This window comes from Hipposideros armiger, unplaced genomic scaffold (assembly GCF_001890085.2).
Source record: "Hipposideros armiger isolate ML-2016 unplaced genomic scaffold, ASM189008v1 scaffold_23, whole genome shotgun sequence".
NCBI lineage: Eukaryota > Metazoa > Chordata > Mammalia > Chiroptera > Hipposideridae > Hipposideros > Hipposideros armiger.
In genome coordinates this window covers 3,786,802-3,801,498 of record NW_017731373.1, presented here as the reverse complement: position 1 = coordinate 3,801,498, position 14,697 = coordinate 3,786,802, and the positions used below count along the sequence as shown (strand labels likewise).

The window sequence follows — 14,697 nt, the reverse complement described above, 5'->3', positions numbered from 1 at the left end:
AGTATTAAAGTGACTGTATTCCCCAGTATTAGTTATTTTAGAAAACATACTAAACTAGGATTCTTAAAATGATCATTTCTATATATTAATACTATGTTAAAATTCAGTTACTGTAGGAATCTGACAAGGTAATTGTGAAATTAAGAAACAAGTGAAGAAACCCTGCCATCATTTGAAAACCAGAAGGTGTTGGGAATGCAAATGTAGGTGAATGCTTGGAAAAAAGTGTACGGGGAGGAGAGCGTGCTAACCGAGCCAGGGCCCTCCGGAACTTTTGCTGAAAGCTTACGAGGCTCCATTTAGACAAGATTATGTCCTATAGATTTGGCAGATTGGTATTAGAAGACCAAATACCCTTTATTATTGAAGGCATATAAGAGGAGCAAATTGTTCTCTGGAAGGGAAGTTATTACACATTTAAGACCCAAGTAAAGGTACTTTATAAAGGTAAATAAGGCGATCCTGATTTTTTTTTTCCCTTTTCAAATGAATGTCCAGGTAACATTCAGTATAACTAATTCTGTTTACTGGCCCATTCATATAGTAAGTTTGAGCCTTAAGCACATTTTTACAGCTAACTTATAAATCTCCTCAAACTTGAGCTTGCCATTGAAAGCCTGCCAATGCTGTCACAAATGGTCATTAGTTCCCAGGAGACTTTGAAGAGAAAAAGAACCGTAGGAAAATGCCGTGAGTGACTTTAGTAAGAACTGTTTTGTTGCACGTGTACTGTTTTGCCACCATGGCAAAACTGCCTGGGGACCCACCTGCACGTTTAGGATTGATACTGTACATTCTATAATGGAAATGTATAGAATTCCAATTAGCACAGGGTCAGAGTATAAATGTGCCTCTTTTCACACTGTTCCAAGTGGTTAGTGGAAAACAAGCTGCAAAGTAATTCCCTTGGCCCCCCAATAAAAAGATTTATAGCAAAATAATTTTCAGCCCCATAATGGGACTGTTGTAGGTTTGTGTTTGATATTTATAAGACTGAAATACAGTCCATGTACCCAAACTAAGCATTTATTGTAAACAAGTTAACTGCCAAGAGCTTATATTCTGTCAAACATAATTATATTGATGATTGATGTATAGCTTGAAAGTGAGTTTGAGGGAGACAGTTCTTTTTAACCAAAGAAAGCTTCTGAGATGCAGCTCTTTTCTTCCTGTGATATGACTCAGTGAAGTCCTCTTGCTCACAGCCAGCTCCTCATATATATATAATAAACACAGGCTTGCTCTTTGAAAACGTATCTGTTTGTTGATCCTACTTCTGTTAAAATAAAACAATGAACTTATATTCATGGAAACTGTTAGGTATAGTTTCTTTTATCAGCTTTATCTAGATCTGGGCAGCGATGGTGCTAAGATGCCTCCTTCACCGGAGTTCACACACAAACCTAAACTATACCTCTAAGATAACCCCAAAAGGAACCTCTTTCTCCTTTAATGTGGAGTTTGAAAAGGAGTCTTTGATTTGTCTTTCTGTTATTTTGTGTTGGGTTTGTGAGATTAGAACTATTTTGAAACTGCTGCCTTTTGAGGGAGGGGGAGAAACTATACTGATATGCCTCATTCTGTGGTTCAGAAATTATTTTAGACTTTATGAATTACTTTAGAATTTATGAATCCAGGGACTCTTATGGGGGTGAAATCTTTTTGAAATTGAGATGTTTCATATCTGGGATTACCCCAAATTTAAAATGGAGTAGTACTTTTTCCAGGATAGGGTTTTGTTGATTTTTCCCCTTTAAGGAAGGTAGAAACTTGTGTTTTAGTATAAAGATTTATCACTTTTTTCAGGAGACAAATCACTTTGGGTTTTGGTGACACTTCTCAAAGATAGTTGAAAGTAGAATAATATTCCTCCTTTGGCTGGGTGGTATCCTTTGGATAATATTAAGGATGAAAAGATTTTCAGTGGATTTATATGCAGTGGCTTAAGTGGTCTCTTCGTTTTTTTACATTAAATTTATTATTTTCTTTTGGAAATTATATAAATTATAAAGGGGATGTCTTAGAATCATAAAGTGAAAAAATATACTAGTTTTCTCTGTTCTGCTTTTCTCATTTAAGTAATTGCTATAAATTACACAGGTACATATATACTTAAAATATCTTGTCGGGGAAGTAGTCCATCAGCGGTGACCCGCGTTTCCCCAGTCTGTATGCTGGGTTTTATTAACTTCATCTCAGTCACAATAATAACATCCTGTGTATTGCAACCCACAGATTTCAGTGTCCCCTTAGGGAACTGCATCATACACACTATGATTTTCACTTCCTTGCTCTCTCCTATTCTTTTCTTTTTCTCCCCCCATTGTTAGCTTTTTCAATAGCTTGGTTGCTATTACATCTCGGTAGAGACATTTGTTGGGTACAAGAAAGAGACTGGCTTTTAGTGGCTGGGAGAGGATGGTGATGGCAGCCTGACTGTTTAAGCTCGGCTTTGTGAAATCTGCATTTATTCACAGTAATGGTTTTTACACATCTATTAAATACCTGTACATGTTTGGCTGTTTGAACCCTAAACATAGACAGTGGAGCTTCCTTTTGTAGGGGAAAAAGGCTTTTATTTTTCACTATAAAAACTTTACCTTTTCAGGGTTTTTTTTTTTTTTTGATAAAATTCTTTCCACTCTAGTATGATTTCCTATGGGGCTTTGCACCAGCGTTTGATCTCAATTTTTAATAATTTTGGTAAGTTAAACTCCCCAAAGAAAACATGCTTGTGCTATGAAATATCCCCACTAGAAATCTGAGCAGTCTTGTCTTATTGAGAGCCGAGTGCTTGATTCCTTTATTAATTCCTTGCTAGAGAACCTCAGTACAGCTACCCTTTCCTTAACACTACACTGGAGAAATTAATCAAGTTGTTTTTTGTTTTTAAAAAAAATTTTTAATTGTTACATTTGATAAAATAACATTTAGGCAGAGCTCAAAATCTGAGCTGATAAAGCCAATGTTAGTATAAAGACAATTTTTACTGACTTTTTTGACATAGTGGGACTCTGATTTGCAAACTGCTTTTCCAGAGATAACAATGAGAATGAGGGGAGTGGCAAATACATCTCTACTTAAATACTATTTAAAAAATTATCCCCTCAGAAACCTCCACAATAAAACTTTACTCAATGGCGGACAGAAATCCTGGTATTAATGAATTATGGTATAGTCAGTTTCAAGACTTTGAGTCTCAAGACTTATTAATATATGCATTTCTAACCCATTGGGAAAAGAGCCTCAAGAATTTAGTGTTGAAGTAGGGGATACTTAAACAATATGCCATATGTTTGACCTCTTCTGTGATGTAGAAGCTTGCATATTCCACTGTTGTCCTTTTTTTTAAAAAAAATTTTGAATCTGGGATCAATAAACATTTTGTTTCTCTCTCTGTGGTTACTCAGTTTAAAAAAGATGCTGAAGTCCGGCAAGGCTGGACATGGGTAGGACTGCAAATAAGATCTCCAGGGTTCCAGGGTGTGTACAGTTACAGGGCACAGTGCTGCTTGCCCCTTGAGTTGTGTGCCAGTCGGCCTCGGTGCCTTCCTGGTGGTCTGTCAGCAGTGGTGGTGCATGGCCCTGTGGTCTGGTGCGCTTCCCCGAGAGAACATGGGGCAAGCTCCTGAATCCACTTGTGTGGGTCATTTCCTGGCAAGATTTCCTTGTCTGCTGGTGCGGAATGTAATGCAGTAGGGCCAAAGTGATGTGGACAAGTTCAACAACCGCTGGGGTGTCATGGGAAAAAACCAGAACCGACACTCCCTATTAATGGTGGTTATTAATGTCTAGCTGGAATTACATTTTATTAAACTGAGCCAATCTTTATTTTGGGCCGGAGTCTTTATTTGGGGGTAGAAAGGGGAGTGGGGCACTGAAGATCTAAGTCCAGTCCATGTGGGAGAAGGAAAAGGTGGCCCTCTCATTCACTCTAACTGGACATTTCTGACATCAGGGAATTTAGTTTCTTGGGTCAGGCTTGCTATGGCCAAGTTCCCAGGTGTAGCTCAGGCTTTTTTGTTTAGATAAGTAGCCACACTGTGCCTCCTGTGTGCCTGTAAAATCCTGTTTTGCAAACTGCCCAGCCAACTTGATCCTGCTACCACATTTCTGTAACTGGAGAGTATTGAGAGACCTGGAATTTATCCTTCAGCCTTCGGATCTGACTTCAGGTTGAATTGTGACCTCTTCGTTTGGGGACAGGCCTGGAATCAGAGGTCTGGAATACCAGATCCATCTTTCTTCCCTAGCACTTTAAGCCCGATTTGAGTCTTTGGGGTGATAAGTGAGAGAGGACCACAGTTTACCCTGCTATCCCTACCCCTGGCCTAATTTTGTTCTTACGTATCTTCCAAATCTAAGATTCGCTTCAGGGTCTGCAGAGTAGCTTCTGGTTTTACTAGAGAGAATTATTAGAATAGAATATTTCTTGAGGATAATCTTATCCCTGTCTCAACACCCCACCTCCTTTCAGGGAGAGAAGCATCAAGGAGCTTTATTGTTGAAACTTTCGTTGGGGGTCGAATCCTGAGATACAAGCAGCTGGGTCCTGGATGAACATGAAATTGAGTGTCCGCATATTGAGCTCAGTGTGTCCCTTAGAGTAATGATGAAGCAGATTTTGCCTTCTCCATAATTGTAGTATTGACTGTGTTTCTCCACCTGTGAACGACCTAGGTTTTCCATGTCCCACCTCTGTCCCTGTGCCTGTGTCTTCTTCAATAAGAGTTAAAAATAAAACAAGCAACAATAACAAATGAATTAATCCTTCAGAGAATCTGTAGCTCACAAGGACAGGACAGAGGGGAACTTTGGAAAGTGGCTTAGGGGAGCCTAGAGGACTTCTGGTCCCTTGTTCCCCCAAAGTTTTTGCTCATCCTGCATCCCAAGACTGGTGAAAACATGTCTTTATTTCATGACCTGAAATTCCTTTCATTAGAAGTTAATCTGTACAGAGATACAGTGTATTTCTTTTACAATGAAAATATATCTAAGGAGATTAAGGCACTACTAAACCATTCAAACAGTAAAAAGTTTAGCATCTTTTTATCTCTTTGGAATTTTCGAGCTCAGCCCCTGGGGGAATGAGTGGCAGGAGTGGAATGGTGGAATGTGGAGCCTCTGGCTACCGGGACTCAGAAGGCTGGGTGCCGGGGAGAAGACGGCAGGGCCTGAAAAGAGAAGAGTAGGAAAGATACATTTGATCCATCTTGAAATTTTGCTGGGGACCCCAAGGAGGAGGTGAGGGACTCCCTAGTCCTCCTTTTTGTTTCTGGTTGCAACTCTTGGTGCTCAATCTTGCCTTTATTGTTTTAGGGTAGGAGGAAGCATCTAGAGCTTAATACTGGCAAGTTATTTCTCCTTTTGTCTGTGTGACTATGATTGTGTGACAGTGAGAGAGAGAGAGAGAGAGAGAGAGAAAATATGAGGTTATACGGCAAGTAAGTGGTTGTTTTGTTTTTCTAGTAAATTTGCAATAAAAAAAAAAAGATAGTTGCCACCCCTCACTCCTTTCTCTCCTAGTCCCCTGGAAAACCCTGTATTATTCACTCGGTTTACTTGGTTTGTTTCAGTGTTTCAGGGGTTCTATGATTTATTGATTGTGGTGGTTGCTGAGTGTGGGTGCTTTACTTCAGGTTCAGTTTCGTACAAAGAACAGATATGAGAGGCTGTGCCCTAAAGCCTTTGTAATCTTCAATTAGCCTGGGACCTTCTCAGGTGATAGAACCAGATATACTGCCAGCCAAGGGAAGGGAATAGGCCCTGTGGTCGCCTTCCTTCTCCAAACAGATGGTTTCAGGAGCCCTTTGAAAGAGGGGAGGAGAAAGGCTAGGCTGGCTCCTATCATTCAGGGCATAGGTCCAAAAATGAGAGGGAACATAGGCTCCAAAGGGGCTGGGGAGGAGGCTGGAGCCCATGCTCACCCATATTAGCCTATGACCCATTATTTGAGTCTTTCTTTGTCTGTGAATGGCTGAAGGTTAGGAACGTGTTTGGTTCTTCCTCTGTGTCTAGCACAGTGCCTGACATGTGGTAGGCTCCCAAAAGGTGAATTCATGTATAAGCGACGCAAGTTACCCCATTGGACATAGCAAGTGGTGAAGGGTCCTTTACTTAAAAGGCCAAGCCTTTAAATTTTTGTGGGTGTGGGTTTGGGAGTGTTGTTTCTGACCCCCAAGAAAGCAGCATGCTTGGAATTTGGAGTCGGCTAATCTGAACTGCTCTTCTTTTGCCTTGCTGAATTACTTTGGGCATGTTACTTGTTTTTGCATAGTTTCAGTTTCATTTATTAAAGAAGAATGAGAGTAACCTTCTCTCAGGGTAAATGTGGGGAGAAAATAAAGGTACATAGGTATGTTAGAGTAAGTGATGAGTTAGGAGACGCTACACAAAAGAGAGGCTGTTTTGTGTCCTAACCTTTGTGGAAGGCAGTAGAATCCTGTCACCCAGACCGGCTCCCCCCCCCCCCCCCCCACCTCCTTTCCTCTTTCATTGTTGAGGTTAGACATCTAGAGAATTACAGAATACTTGTTCCTCAGGTTCCCTTCATGCCAGTGTTGTGACATTTCCTGAAAACGGTAATTGTTCTTTAATATGAAGGGAAGGGGGAAAGAAAGCCTTTTCCCTAGTAAAGAAGTTGGATTAATGTAGTTAGGAGTAAAACAATAACGTACGATTTGCTTGATGATGCAGAGAAGATACCATGTTAGATTTTGGAGTATAGCCAAGAGTATATCTGCCCTTAGCTCTCCTAAGACCTGGAACACAGCGGAAAGATAACTGAGGGGCACTCAAGAAATGCGCAAGATAATCACTCAATTGTCCTAGGTATCAGTTTTGGATCAATCTATCCTGTTGGAAAAACCATTGTGTATATGTTGGTGTTTGACAGATTGCTTACGGCAGCTCTACCTGATAGAAAGAAAGTACAAGGCACATGTATAATTAAAATTTTTCTAGTCGCTTCGTTGAAAAAAAAAGTTAAACAGGTGGACATAATTTAATAGTGTATTTATTAAACTCAATGTATCTAAAATATCTCTACATGCAGTTAATTTAAAAAATGATTGGTGGTATGTTCTTTTTTATTTCTTTTTTGGTATTACATCATTGAACTCGAATGTGTATTTTATACTGACAGCACATCTCAGTTCAGGACTTGCCACATTTCAAGTGTTCATTTGCCACATGTGGCTTAGTGGCTATTGTATTGGGTAGGCACTTTTGGAGTATAAAGTATGGTGCTTTTGATACTTTCCACCTTTTTTCTCCGGGGCACATTGAACGTTTTAAGCCATAATTATTTGTGTCTTATATAAGCAGACCATTCAATGATTATTAGTAACATTTTTATTCTGAAAAAATGCTTTTTCGTTAGTATCATGACATTGATTATGGACCCTGAAAAAAAATATTGGTCCCCTTTTTTCCTCTGTACAAGGGTACTCATACTGATTTTGAAAAAAGAAAACAAAAACAAATAGGTTCCATTGTTTGAGGGCTATCTGCTAGCAAACTTAACCTTAACTGTTACATTGTTTAATCCTCACAACAATTCTGTGATGTAGATATTATTATTTGCATTTTGCCTGGGAAGAATTTGAGCCCCAGAGATGTCCAACAAGTTATCCAAGGTTACTCTCTCAGGTATAGATTCATAGTACCAGGATTTGATCCAAGAGTAGCCTGCCTCCTGATTAGAACTGATCACCACCACCTTTAACCATCTCCCCACATGACTGTTCGCCTGGCTGTAGCAGTGAAGATCAGGTTAACTCTTTATAATTACACACACGTCAGAAATAATGTCATAATGAAATTGACAATTTGAGCATCATAACTAATGACAGTTGGGAAAGGGCATTTTCCTAGTAGAGAGAGTCTCATGCTTATTTTCTCTCTATGATAACAGAATTCACCATTTATCCCAAATGTCAGAACAACTCTTAACTTTTTGCAAGTGGCTGGGGCTGTGTGCCTGTCTTTTAGATTAAGCTACTTGCTTACCTTCCACAATTGTAAAAGGCTTAGCGAGGCTTACCGTGAAAAGGTTCAAAGTTCTCTACTTGATCATCGGGAAATGGGTCTGTGGTACAATAAAAGAAAAATAATGCCATAAGCTCTAGATATAGGCTAGAACAAGGGTTTCTTTTCCAAATTGTATTTGTAAATGCGTTTTAGTTTTACATTGGAACTTAACTTTTATGGGAACTTCTCTTTTAATTCCTCCAATTCTTATTTTTTGAATTGCTTTCCAAGCACTCTCCCTATCTTTTCATCCATTGTTACTTTTTTGTTTTTTTCTTTCTTCTTTTTTTGTTTGGAGAGAGTGGGAGGACCAAATGGATAAATATCCTTTTTTTGGTATATATTTCTAATTATCTTTTTATAGTTTTCTTTCCCAGGGGATTTGCTGTTTTTAAGGCTTTTAAAACCTGTGCATTCGTTTTCTTCTTCCTTACACTTCACCTCAATTTCAGTATTTTACTATTTCTCATTGTCCTTGTCATTGTCACTAGTAATTGAATCTAGTTTTCCTGGTTTCCTCTTTTGTAAAAATTGAATTTCATTGTAAAAATTTCATAATGGTTTACATCAATTAAACTCTAGTAAAAAGGTACATTTTTCTAGGGATTAAATATAACCTGTTTATGATATTCTTTGGCCTCTTATATGTATGGGCTTTCAGAACAAATTCTATCATACATTCTGGTTAATATTGTTTTATTTTACAAGTGATCTCAAACTCCCCCCCCCTTTTTTTTTCAAAGTAGGTGATGCCTACGAGGGATGGGTACTTGCTTTTTGACTGTAAGGAGTTGTCTGATAACAATTGCTCCCTTCAGTCACTGCCTAAAATGTTTAGGAAATATTTTGGTAATTGACACTTTCAAAACATAAATCCCTACATGGTTAGACCCCTGTGCTTTAATGTTGTATTTCATATCTAACTCATTGAACTGATAATACTATTTTTAAAAATTAATAAGGTCTTAAGTTTTTTCAATTGACTATACACTTGAAGAGGATTTATGGTTCCTAAGTAATGGATACATGATAGCTTTTGGAGCAACTGGATTCATTTAAAGGTCTTATCTGTAATTCCCAGATGTGTGACACTCAGGTGTTGACATTAGGAACTGCACATGGATTTTCAGCATCGAAACATATGTACACACAGGTATTACTGGTGAAGTAGCTTATGGCACTGCTGACTGCATGGCACTATGTGTGCATATATTTAAATCATTAAAAATAGAAATCCACCTGCTTCCTCGGACAAAGATCATATACCAGTATTTAAGAGGTAAAAGGTCTAAATGGGGGCTATTCCCTGCAGCTAAGGACTGTCAGGAATGGGCCCTATAAAATGTCATTATGCTCACTTAGGAAGAGCTCATAACACCTGCAACAGCATTGAGGGCAGGAGCCACATCAGCTTGTTCTCACCTTGGGGGATACCTGGCACACAGTAGGTGTTCAGGGAATACAAAACTGGATAAATGAGTGACCACAGAGATACTTTGGAGGCAGTCTAATTTTTATTATTCATCACATGTCTTACATAGACGGGAATAAATTGGGCATAAATAAATAAGCTTTTGATATGCCAGTACTGGTCACAGTTTGAAAAATTATTTTGTGAGGCACCATGTGGGCAGATTAAATTCTCTTCTTTGTCTAAAACAGTCCGTCTGCTGCACCCGTATTTCCTATTTGCCATAAATCTATACCATGGATAGACAATAATGCTGCTTTGTTTCTCTTAGGAGTGAACACTGAGTCAGTAGTTGTCCCAGGTATGGGATGGTGTGACTTGTTAGATTGTCAGGCTTAATAATAATTACCATGATCTTCAACGATAATAATTTTTAATGAGTATTATTCTTGTTAATAATGGTGATATTTAATAATTACACCCAATACTTATTACCTTTAATAATAATAATTAGCACATGGGAACCAGTTGTACCATTGTATTATCTTTAGAACAAAAATCTAAATCTGTGACCTGGTAGTTTGCAGAGTGTCTGCTCCCACCCTGATCAGAGTGAGTCAGGAGGCTTTTGGGTCTAGAAAAAATCTTATGCCTTCTATGTGTCACATCTGACATTTCACACAGAGGTCTTATTTTTATTGGGAAGTGTCTTCACAGTGACCAGCTAACTCTCCATCTCCCCCTTCTCTTTCTGCTTGCCCATCCATCCTTCATAACTTTTTATTTTTCTTGTACAAAGAGAAGACCCAGAGCAGATCCATAACATACTAATTTGTGTGAATTCCATAACATACTAATTTGTGAAAATTAAATAGGGCAGAGTCCATGTTTATTACTTGTATGTTGGTAAAGCTTTGATCTTCTTATGCCTTGGCTGTGTTTAGATTTAAATGCCTGTATAACTTTTTTTTTTTTAAATTAAAAACAGTTTATAAAAAATCTTTGGCAAATTAAACATTTTTTAGCTTTTCACACTTTGATACAAAGCAGAGAAATATTTCAGTGACAACAGATTTCAACAGATTTTCAACTAGACTAATTTGCTTTATTTTTTAGCGTAGTTTACTTCTCTTCTCTGAAAACACAAGAAGAGATAATCTCTTTCTAGTGGTCACTGGTGTTAATGTATAAAATAATAATGAAAAAAAGACAGTTTTGCATTTGGATGTATATTTTGACATAAGTTAACCGTCAGTTAGGATTTTGATGAACAAGGTACTTTCAAGCTAATTGATGACCTATTTACTAGGATTTAGAAAAATGAAAGATACAGGAGAAACTTCTTTTAAATGCCTCTTGACTTTCTTGTACATATTCACTTATTAGCTTAGGCCCTGAAAGCAAATCTGTCTGCCTTCCTACTAGGTAATTTACCACATTTCCAGATAAAAGCAGATCAGATCTGAAAAATACTAGTCCTGATTAAGTTAATGATAAAAACCATAGACACCAAGGTGCAGGAGTCTAGAAGGTTGCTTTGACCTTACCTAAGTGCAGCCTGTGAGCCTGAGGTCTCTCAGCCAGGGCACCTCTGACAGGTACACTTCACTTTTTAACGACTAGAATCTGAGGGCTGCTGCCATGGCCCAGGGCAATTCTGCTGCCATCTAATAATAATAATGGAGGGGAGAAAATCCACTGCTTTCCCATTAGGCCCATCTGACTAAGAGGCATGTTTAATCTAAGCCACTATGGATCACAGATGAGTGACTTTTATAACTGTCTCTTTCCTTCTCATCATGGTGACTGAGATTTGCTTTGTAATGTTTGTGTTTTGCTCTTGAATTGTGTCCCTCCAGGTTTGATGATTCCTGTCTTTTGTGTGGTGGAGCAGTTGGACGGCTCTCTTGAATATGACAACAGAGAAGAGCATGCTGAGTTCGTCCTGGTTCGAAAAGATGTGCTTTTTAGCCAGCTGGTGGAGACCGCGCTCCTGGCCCTGGGGTACTCCCACAGCTCCGCAGCTCAGGCACAAGGTATTCATGCGTCTCCCCTCTCCTCCTTGTGCCTTTCCTGTGCCATGATTTCGGGAAGAATGTGCTCCCTGAAACCAGTCTCCAAACAAGGGTTGGAGGAGAAAGGTCAGATTTAGTATCTTTCCCAAACTGGGAATAGCAGAATATTTTTTTGCAGAGTCTTGTTTCCTGGGTTCTTTGGGGATGGGAAGCATTTGACCAGCATCTCTAGAGCCACACAAATCAACTTGCATTTCAACGTGATCATTACAGGCTTTTATTTATTTATTTTTTGTTTTTTGCACTGATAATTGCTATTTTTCTCTAAGTCCCCGGATTGGTATTCTTAGAGCCAGTGCTGACATGTTTGACTCCTAACTTCACAAACTTTAATACATGATTTATAAGCATTCAGTGTTTAAAATATATTTACTGCAGCTTCTGCATTTTATAATCACCTTTTAATTAAATAGAAAAAAATAGATGCGTCTTACCATACTTTTGTATCTTTGAAAACTGCTCTGTAGTTTTGATGTAATCCATTCATTAAAAAGAAAAGAAATCTCAGTGCCTTTGCGATCAATTTCTCTTACTATTTAATTAAATATTAAATTTGCATTATTATTTCAGTGTGTATTGTACAGCACTGGAGAGCCCATTGTTAGCTTGTGTTGCTTCATTCTGAAGCATAGCCCATTGTTCTTTCATGCCAAAGAACTGACAAAACAAATAACAACAAAAATATCCCCCAAACCTTGAAGAATGGAAAAAAAATTTTTTTGACCCAGTGGAATTATTCTTGTAAAGCTGAAATGATTGAATTGTATAGTTTATGATAATGGTTATAACTAAAAGAGAAATATGTGACTTTCAGGTTTTGTTTTACATATTTCCTATGTATATTCTTATAATTTGCCATCTTTATTTAACATTTGTGTATGTGCCAAGGATCTTTGCTATATTTTTTATGAGTTCCTCTTCATATAATTCCTAAGAACTATCAGTCAGAGAGTCTATTTATTCAAATAAGGAAAGGATGAGAGATTAAGCAATTTATTCAAAGTTACAAATATGGTGACCCAAGGATATGGGATTTAAATTCCCAAGCCCTTGACTCTGATTCTGTAAGCAGATCATTACTTTTTAAAAAAAATGCTTTAATTAAGTATTTAAATTATATCTTCGTTCTACCAAGAAAGCAACCCATCCAAAACCAGGGTGTCAGGAATAATTTCCTAGGGTAGGTAGTACTCCATGGATTATTGTGAGTCCAAGTGCATCTGAACCAGAGTGCTTGGCCTGTCTGGTGCCCTCATACAGCTGAATCGTAGAGTCCGCTGCTTTGAAAGCAGCGTAATAAAGGATGATTCATTTCCTTTCTCTGAGGACTTTTCCTTCTTGTGTGAGGGGATTCAAAATCTGATCTCGAGCAAATTGCATACTGGCACCATTGCTTTTATTTCATGCTACGTGCCTAAATGAAATAAAGGAACCCCCATTTTCCCCCCCATAAACTTTTCATGCCATTTTAGGGATATTTTTCTCTGAATGTAAAGGTCATTGTATCCCACTGCTTGCATCCTGGTGTGCCAGCTTCCTGTTTGACAGGGCTATCCATCTCAGTTAGCACGGCTGCTCAACGCGCCGTGAGCTCACATGTGGAGCCCAGAGCACTAAGTGGCCAAGATTTGATTCTTGGCACAGGCTCAGGGAAAGGGCTCTCAGGAAATTTGCACGAGGGAGCCACACTGTTCCATTCAGTGGCGTGAACCATGAGTTCTGCACACCCAGGTGAGAATACACTAGCAAGGAATATCATCCACAGTGGAGGATTCCACAGTGGAAAAGTCAAAAGCGAATATTTGCTTCTCCAGGTTTTGAAAACCATGGTTAAAGAATACTAAATATTAAACTTTTAAAAAGTTGAATCAACATTCTGATACTGCGTATTTAGATGGCCGGTATACTTTATTTTGTAGGTAGGCAAAGTCTTCATCACTACGTCCTGTACAGTAATCTCACAGAGGGAAACAAAAATTACAGTTTGTTTATTTTGTTTTAAATTACGCTACTGACCTCTGACTTGGGTAAATGGAAAAACTTTAAATTGTTTATTTTGATCTTTGTTGTCATTCAGATCATCAAATGTGTGCGGTTTGCTGCATGTTTATTATAGGACAAACAGAATGCATGATAAGACAGGTGATTTATGTGCTGGGCAAATGGCAGAGTGGGAGAAAGCCAGAAGAGGAGATAGAACAAGATATGACTGCATATTCAAGGCCTGAGGTTTTATGTGTCTAGTTTTCTCTTTTGGTTTGGTTTGGTTTGGTTTGTTCAGTGTTTAGGTAATTCCTCTAATTACCTAAGTCACTGGCAAATCTATACATAGCAGAGAAACTGAGTGTCCTTGAACCTCTTCTCCAATTGCTGGAAAAGTTGGGCAGAACTAAACTGCAAGGAGAGTGGGTTGCTTGAGCCTATTTTAAAAAATGAGGCTTTTGAAACATGATTTTTCTTTTTAACGTGACCAACAAAGAGTTTCAATAATTGTATTGGAATACTATTCAGATTACCTTTAAAAGAGAAAAAAGAAATTAGTAATGTCATTATTTTGGAGTCTTGCTTCTAAAGGATGATAAAATGCCACTAAAATGGAGTGCAGGGATTTCCAAGCCCTCGCCTCATTTTTGAATAATAACCTTCTTTATTTCAAACCAGATATTGGAACCCAAGACAGGATAAGGGCAGAAGATACCGTCATAAATCATGGGTGCTGTGCTTCTAAGTGACCCAAACCCTGCGTTTCTCAGCACACATACCATTAACTGTGATTTTCAAGGACATGAGATGCAGGATTCATCTGATCTGCTGTTTTGCATATGCAAAAAGCCAAAACATGGCAGGCTCTTTGCTTTTCCCACAATAGGCAGGCTAAGGCCTAATGAACAGCAAGTATATTTTACATTATATGGTGGATGAGTCCATGTCTCTAAATCAAAAGTCTAGTCTTTGGAAAGATGAGCGTTAACCTAGGGTTTTGCTGTGAGGTAAACCCCACCCTCCTCAATTAAACTCATCAGTCCCTTTCTTCTTCCTTCTTTTCTTTTCATCCTTTCAGTTTTGTCTCCTAAGGCTTTTGGTAATAGCCATGGACCTCCCCACATTGTCCAGAGAGTTCTTTATCCTACTGATAAGTAGCTATTCGTAGTTGCTAGTGTGGGTAGTGGACTTTGGGAG

The 14,697-nt window shown here is 38.4% G+C and overlaps 1 protein-coding gene across 3 annotated transcripts in view; it reads left to right on the top strand.

The window, feature by feature from the left end:
- SATB2 (SATB homeobox 2) overlaps positions 1–14,697 on the top strand; it is a 178,803-nt gene that overhangs the window by 15,239 nt on the left and 148,867 nt on the right. For all 3 annotated transcript variants that reach the window (XM_019635771.1, XM_019635770.1, XM_019635769.1), the window contains one exon: positions 11,302–11,478. In XM_019635771.1, the coding sequence (XP_019491316.1) occupies positions 11,302–11,478 (177 nt within the window). The remainder of the gene's footprint in view (positions 1–11,301; positions 11,479–14,697) is intronic.